The sequence below is a fragment of the Triplophysa rosa genome, linkage group LG14 (genome assembly GCF_024868665.1).
Source record: "Triplophysa rosa linkage group LG14, Trosa_1v2, whole genome shotgun sequence".
In the NCBI taxonomy this organism is placed as follows: domain Eukaryota; kingdom Metazoa; phylum Chordata; class Actinopteri; order Cypriniformes; family Nemacheilidae; genus Triplophysa; species Triplophysa rosa.
The window spans coordinates 12,279,129-12,287,024 of record NC_079903.1 but is presented as its reverse complement, the minus strand read 5'-3'; the positions used below and the strand labels follow the sequence as shown (position 1 = coordinate 12,287,024).

The following is a 7,896-nucleotide window of genomic DNA, read 5'->3' as shown; positions in this document are numbered from 1 at the left end:
TTTTTTCTTGGAAATACATCGGAAAAAATTGGGTCATCGTATATTTAAGGTTTAGGCTTTTACCTGTCAATAATACAACCACCAAATACTTGTAAATTAAGTAAATTGATCAGGTGTGAATTGAAGCCACCATTAAAATTTGATTTCAAATTTTTTCTCACTTGCAAGACTACAGTAAAATTTTACTTGTGTGTTAATGAAATTTTGGTAGACTGGTTTTCACACTGAGATTTGCTTAAATAATATTAAATTGTACTGCAGGTAATTTGTATATGTTTTTTTTATTTTTTTAAGTGATTGTGTTGTGGTGGTACATTTTACAAGTATTACCATGCTTTAGTAACAATATATACACTAAAATATGCAATATGCAGATGCACTACAGCTCCCCCTAGTGTCTTCTATAGAGATGTGCGATAATTGCGATGATCCGAAATCATAGCGATGAGGTCAAACAATCGCGATGAGACGATTATTTAATAATCGTGACAGCCCTAGTCATGAGATGTCTCCTAATTTGCTCTATGTTGTACATGAGGTTCAGAAAAAATTGCTCTTTTTGTACTCACTGCAAAGTGCGATGATGTGGCTGCTGTCCTCGTGCACAAACTTCTTGGTCACAGCCTCCTCCATTATCTGCTTCACCTGGACATGGAAAGAAAAGTCATTAGGATCGGCCAAGATGGGCAAGAAACACAAATCTTTCCACACATTCGAACGTGGAACACAAAAGCAACAAATTATTTGCGACAGCGTAACCACAAACGCTTTAGTTAGGAGTGCGAGGAATGTGTAGAATGAGTCTCCGTCATATTTTTTCTTCCGCATGTCAATACAGAAGAGCAGATTCCAGACTAATTAATCACAATCCTCGCAGGCTGTTTCATACTGTTTGTGTAATTTGAAGAACAGCAGAAGGGTAATTGTAGCATTGAGCGGCAAGCAAATTACGGACATCTGCTGATTACAGGCATGACTTGTGTGCGCTCTACGGTATGAGATTTGACACGCAGCCAATTGAAAGGATGATGTCTTTTGAATGACTGGAAGAGGAAAATTAAAAAGTTTTGGATGTGAACTGCAGTAGACATCGGTCACATTACATAATGAGCCAAGAATGATTGTAAATGGTTGGATGCGGAAATGGTACGGAGTAAATGTTTAACGTATGCCAGAGGAAACACTTAGCACAGCCTCGTATTGTACTCATAGAATCTCAACTGGGAATCGATAAGAATCAGAATCGAAATTGGAATCGCTAAAATTAAACGATACCCAATCCTAATCAAAAGCCATTTCCAGCCAAACTGACAGCGATATCAATGACTTTAATGAAGTCATCACTCATGGACGTTTACAGCTGAAAAAAGGACAATGAGGACCTTGTCATTCTGAACACACACACGCAATATGTGGACGTTACACAATGGATATCTCTGCACTCATATGCTCAGTTAATTCACAGTCTATTAGTCAACACAAAGCATGGCATAACTCTCCTACAGCTTATAGTTAACAACTACACAACAGTTAAAGCTAGGAAACAGACTATGAAGCAGCTCTATTCAAAAATCCCACAGATAGCGAGATTAAATACTGATTTTGTTTTATTATATATAACAGAGCATTGCAAGACATTGGCACATCAATATCACTATGCAAGCCAATAAATATTAAGAGTAAAAAGGAGAGAATGGCAAAATGAAACTTGTTTTGCTCTTATTGAAGGCATTTCTGACAATCCCTGCTTCATGCAGCTGTATTAATCGTCCACTGATGCAATTTAACTTCTTAGGTAGCTGCTGATGCTTTCAGTTGCTAGGCAACCAGGAGGTGGCTGACTGCTGCTTAAAGTGACAGAGACCTGAGCTGTAATACAAAGAAAGTCAATAGACTGATTTCACTCCGCTGCCATGTTGAAATCGAAAACGAGGCAGAGGTGGGAAGAAAACCGGAAGGTTTTCCGGAACCAGGGCTGTAATTTTCAGATTTGTTTATTTTTTCTTTTGATGTTCTCATATAAATTCAATGGTGCCTAATGTTTTATGCTTAATATTACACACCAAGAACAATTTATGATTTCTATTATTATATAGCAAGCACTTCCAGGGCAAATGCTTGAAAAAACAATAATGTAATTCTCATTTAACCCCATTTCTATTTAGATGAAATAAGTTAAGAACAAAGAACTTTGCAGAGGAAAAACATTGAAGATTATGTGACACACAGACGTTCTTCAAAGTCTGATGAACAAGGTGATGTTAAACATTTATTTCCTTATTACCTCAAGGCACCTGAGGCCGAATGCGGTAGAACTTATCTATACCGTCACAATGAGTGTAGTTCTTCTTAACATCATTTTTTGGCATCTATTAAACATGCCCTCTGCCACTGTGAGAAATGACATCTGCCAGGAACACACGCATGAACTAAGTTCTAGATGCTGGATCAGCTATGTGGACACAGTCTGCTCTTACAGATGAGACATCTTGGTGCCAATTTAGATCGTCTATTCTTTGCTCCAATTCATTCAAGATATATTATTCATAGGGACCTAATATAAAAATAGCTCTATGAGGTGAAAGATATTAATTATACTGATGAATAATAATGTAATAGCTTCTTTAATGTCACAGTGCCTGGACTGAAAACCATGTCAAACTCAATGTGATTGTCTTATCAAGTCATCCTATGGAATATCAATGTATTTTGCTAAATATTCATGTATAAAGGATTAGAGACCAACAAAATCAACCTATTAAGTTTCATTATTAAATTTTTGTTTGTTATTGACTTACACATTTATGATAAGTAGTCAGATTACTTTAACTATTTTAAATATAGAAAAAAGACAAGAACTGGTGGTAAGAAAATATTTTCATTCTATGGTAGTCAATAGTGCCCCATAACTGTTAAGTTACAAACATTCTTTCAAATATCGTTCTTTGCGTTCAGCAAAACAACGAAATTTATAAAGATTTGAAACAACTTGAGAGTCAGTATTTCATGCCAGGATTTTCATTTTTGGGTGAACTGTGCATTTAATGCAGAGATAAATGTAACTGTATGGTGCTTCAGTCAGTCAACTTACAAAAAATAAAGCCTAGCCCGTTGATATCCATATGTAACATAAAATTACTGCATTGTTTCCACATTTTAAAGTTGTAAATAGTAGGCTCAAAACCCAGCTCAAGTGAAGGCGGCGAAAGAGAGGCACATGACAGACGCAGCGCCATCAACCAATCCCCTTTTCTATTCAGTAGCTCTTTTTCTCTTAAAACAACGTTATACATAAACTTCACGTGGTCAAAAGTATCTGTTAATGGTTTGTCGACCAGCTCAAAATCTTGCAAAGCATATTCCCAGTCAACTCATTTTTCATTTGTTTACTTTACAACAAGCAGGTCGACTATTCGACACGAACACCTTATTTCTCATGGTTTAGCCTGGTTTTGCTCGGTTTAATCCCGTCTACGGGGTGGAACCTATAGATCACAATAGATTGCGAGTCCTTCGCGGTCATATTAAGTTACATATTAAGTAGTACATAGGCGGACGAGGAAGAAACTGTCCATGCCCCTTCAGCTCTACAGGTGAACAGGTATAAATGTGAATGTGTGGCTTCTGGCCATTGCAACTCGTTACACATTGATGCACTGTAAACATAAGCGCATCCCAAACTTCAAATTGCATGTAATAAAACGCATTCCTCACATTTGGACCCATTGCAACAATATATCGCGAACGTGGACTAATCGCGCTTTACTTAATTTTCAGCATACAACCCAAAACAAAAGAAGAAAATTAAAAACACAATGCAATGAAATAAATCACACTTACTTCTCTTTTCACGTTCCATAGTAATTTCTCTTTAAATTCTTCATCTGTGGTCGAACTCATTGTCCCTGACTGTTCAACAAACACACACTGTCAGGAGACATAAACCTGGATGGCTCGCGAGTCTTCTTCCCCAATATTTCTTTATCCTTCCTTCCTTCCTTCCTTTTCATATAAACGTGTGCCCTGACAGCTGAGCGTTGACGCATCTAAGCACCGCTATAGCGCATCGTGAAGCCATCTTCCGTTCCTTTATGACGCAATCACCGCTGGCCCCGCCCCCTCTGCATTGTTGATCAATGGGATAAATCTGTTCACGCGCCGTATGCCAAGGGCTGTTCAGTGACGGCGATTTATTTTTAGCTCCTCTCCACGTTTGACAGCTCGGATGGAGGCGCTTAAGGAATCAGAGCATTGTCATTATAGACGTTCACCATGCCTTGAAGTGCATTTGACTGACTGGATTCAAAAGATACGTGATACTGATAATAATAGTCTCACATCTTGAAATGGTAAACACAGGTGTGTAATATCGTCTAAAATGGCACAGGTGCTAGCAAAATGACACACATTTCTAAAGAAAGACAGCACAAGATCAAATCCAAATGTCAATTTAGTTGAAACTACACGTTTTAAAGCCAATGTACCAGTTTTAGTGTAAAGGCATAAGGCCTGGAATCACTCTGAAAGTCTGCTGTTGGTGGCACAATTTATCATTGCTCTACAATCTCTAATGGTAACCAAATAAAAATATATAGATACTATATCAAAACAACCCATTGCGAAACACTGAGTAAATAATAGATGAGAAAAACAATAGATCATGTCCCTGTAGCACGATTGGAAGAGTATCGCGTTAGCAGCACAAAGATAATGGGTTAAATTCCCTAGAAACATGTATACCTTGATTTAATTTTAAATCGACCCCAAGTAATTATAAAAACGTCTGCTAAATGCATAAATGTAAAGATCATTCTTTCATTCAGTAGGCATTAAAAGCAGTCATAATTACAGTCATTTTGCAATTGTCATTTGCAACTGCAATGTATGATTTGATCAAATCTAGTTAATAAATCATTTCATCTTAAATCACGACATAAAGACATAAGGCATGATTACAAAGTAGTACATATTCCAGTAAGGTTAGCAGAAACCATTTCACAGATTCATCTTGGCTTTCAATGTTATGAAACGTACAATTTCTATGATTGGGTTTAGTCATTTCTGTCAAGTGTTTTGCTTAAAAAAAAAAAGTAAAATGTTGAGGTAACTTAAAATTAATACCTGACAGCTATTTCAACCTTTGTACATTAATGCAAAAACTCTCAAGCTGGTATTTCATCTAAAACACAGATTGTCAAGCCTACTCTTGAATTCATATAACCAATAGGCAACTTGTATTGGTAATGACTTGTAAAATAGAAATTGCCTTCATTCACAGTTCGGCTAATGTCCAAGTGGTCTGTCATCATAAGTACTGTATCTTTTGACGTGAATGCGACGCACACGCTCCCTCAGCTCCACAGCCTCCTCCTCTTCGCTGTGCGAGCAACAATTGTTACATCTGCGGGTGGCCTCCAACAGAGAATTATCTGGGAACGGGAGAGTCTCATAAAGTAAGGCATTTAATGTCTCCTCGTAGATCCGTGTCTCTGGAAACTCAACCTGCGGAGAGCATTTACAGGTGTTCCTTGATGTTAGATATTTTGTCAGGCAGTGAGTGTTATAGCCTTAAGATATTTACCTTTGTCTGCTTCTTCTCAGTAGCATACACAATGGATGTGCAGCAGACTTCTGCCAGCTTTCGGCCCTGACCGTAAAATGACCAGCAGCAGATCTCGTCTCCAATCACATCTTTGATGAACAGTACACGACCACTGTAGCTCAGTGACAGCTTCTCAAACAACTCGATATTCTTTAGCAAGTTGTCATCCGAGTTGCTGAGAAAGATTGAGGAAGCCGAAACAATAATTCATATTTTGAAACCAAGCCAATCTTAATGTTACAGCACAATCCATGTTTGTAAAAAACATATTTACCTTGTATAGGAATATTTGTTGTTCCCTCGGTTGTAGAGCAGTTTTATGACAGGCTATATTTTGTTGAAGTGTATTTTGCGGTTATATACAGAAATCCCGAAAGACATTAATGCATTGAAAAGTAATAGTTACATTGCAATAAACTCTCACCCTTATACAGCCTTGTAGAAGTTTTTCCTCCTCTTTAGGAGATGTTATGACTGGGATAACACACAGCGCTTTTTCTTGATTATCCTGAAAACACAGAAAGCCAAGAGCGAACCCATCAACTGAATAAACCTATTTTTTCAATCATTCTGTGTTTTCTCATAAGTCTCAGCTGACCTGCAGGGCCCTCTGGCACAAGTCTATCAACCCCTGGATCTGGTAATACTTGGCCTCTGCCAGAAGCTCCATGATACCTTGTCTGCTTTTGGGCAAAGTCACAAATCCATCACGGAGATAGCTGAGAATTGAATCAAAGTGTTTCCCACAGCGATCAATTAGAATCCAACCTAAAAAAACAGAGAACTCCCTGTCACTAAATTTACAGAGCCTGCGGGCCAAGTGTAAAGAGGTTATATGTCATCTAGAAGTGGCTCTGCACTGGCTAAACAGCTCACCTTCCTTATCAGTGAGCACCTCCATCTTGCCGCTGAACATGGACCTGAGCAGGGTGTCCTGCCGGGTGAGCACTTGAAGAGTGGAAAAGTACAGATTTCCACCGACGTTGAGCTGCACATATTTGTTTCCTGTCTTGGCCTTGGGACAAGTCCTGGAAGAGACTGACACAACGGGCCCGGTCTGTGGTTGAAGCTGGTGGTGCAAGCAGCTCTCTCCTGACATGTCCCGCTGTAGGTAGATAACCACCCTGAACACAAGGGGTTTGATTTCCCCCGCCGTGGTGAATGCTGCTGGGCAGGACTAGTGATCCCAAACCTTGCTTTTACACATATCCTTAAAAAACGAACAACTTTAATATTAGGATATGTTATACTTTAGTACATGCATACAAACTTATTTTTCAAAAAGTTTACAAGTACCGCTTTGCACTCTAGAAACTTACTTGGTTGACTGACAGACCAACTAAAAAGACAAAAAGTAATTTGTGGTTGTATCTCGTACGACGTAAACTAACGTTAAGCATCACTAAATTAAAAACAAAGCTTGTCGTTTTATCTAACAGATTGCTTAACTCTAGTACGCGAACATCTGCATTTAAAGCTAGGGTAAAACGTGAACATTGCAGTATTATAAACACACAGTAAATTTAAATGTAAAAGTTTGTTAGTCACAAAAAAGAACTTTTCCAGAAGACTTACCAATCTACTCCCGTAACTGGTGGGAGTTTAACCTATCCCTAACTCTTGATCAATGCGTCAGTTTGCTTTTATAACACCTGACAAGGAAGAATATCTGTTTATAAAACAAAACCCGTTGTATTTTTAGGAGTGACACATACGAGGGTGCTCTAGTCTCTTCTTCTTTGTAAGCGCATGCAACAGGTTGAAACGTGACAAGATTTTACTGCCACCCATTGGTTTGTAGATGTAATAAGTTAGTAATGTAGTACAGTTCAGTTCCCTGCGACGGTGAAGCCATAACGATTGTATAACATATTGATAATTATTTAAATATACATAATAACAATAACAATAATTAACCAATATTAAAAAACAATGCAACTTATGTTAACAATGCATTTAAGGTACTATTCAATGGTACTATTACAGAGAGTGACGAAATATACATTTTATTTTTTATGATTTTTATAATATAGTTAGGTTCAAAATTTGATTTAATGTAATTATAAACATAAAGCGCAGCGTATGAAGTTGATATGTTAAAACTGTAAAAATATGTTGAAAATTCTAATGTGTTACAACTGTTACAACACAAGCGTTGTGGGCCTTTTATTTTGAAACATTTTACAAGCTACAGTGGACGTTCTAGATTTGTTAAAAAATATAATGCGCATTGAATATCTCCATTAAAATCACTCCACTGTAACATTATTATGTTAATAAAACCACGCGTTCAT

General features: G+C 37.6%; 2 protein-coding genes across 5 annotated transcripts in view; both read right to left on the bottom strand.

Moving 5' to 3' along the window:
- sgsm2 (small G protein signaling modulator 2) overlaps positions 1-4,111 on the bottom strand; it is a 54,935-nt gene extending 50,824 nt beyond the window's left edge. For 2 of the 3 annotated variants that reach the window (XM_057350708.1, XM_057350709.1), the window contains exons 1-2: positions 3,841-4,110; positions 570-645 (exon numbers count right to left, since the gene is read on the bottom strand). In XM_057350708.1, coding sequence (XP_057206691.1) covers positions 570-645; positions 3,841-3,900 — 136 coding nt within the window. In that variant the 5' untranslated portion in view covers positions 3,901-4,110. Of the gene's footprint in view, positions 1-569; positions 646-3,840 lie in introns of all 3 variants that reach the window. The other variant, XM_057350707.1, reaches the window with a different exon arrangement.
- A 321-nt stretch (positions 4,112-4,432) lies between these two features.
- tnfaip1 (tumor necrosis factor, alpha-induced protein 1 (endothelial)) lies at positions 4,433-7,367 on the bottom strand. 2 transcript variants are annotated; one of them, XM_057350712.1, is made up of 7 exons: positions 7,178-7,367; positions 6,479-6,812; positions 6,201-6,370; positions 6,027-6,110; positions 5,877-5,929; positions 5,582-5,777; positions 4,433-5,429 (listed from the first exon to the last, which is right to left on the bottom strand). In XM_057350712.1, the coding sequence occupies exons 2-7, from the start codon at positions 6,699-6,701 to the stop codon at positions 5,352-5,354; spliced, it is 804 nt and encodes a 267-aa protein (XP_057206695.1). In that variant the 5' UTR covers positions 6,702-6,812; positions 7,178-7,367; the 3' UTR covers positions 4,433-5,351. The 2 variants fall into 2 exon arrangements, with proteins under 2 accessions (XP_057206695.1, XP_057206693.1); XM_057350710.1 differs by having other exon boundaries at positions 4,433-5,502; positions 7,178-7,362.
- Positions 7,368-7,896: the final 529 nt, after the last annotated feature.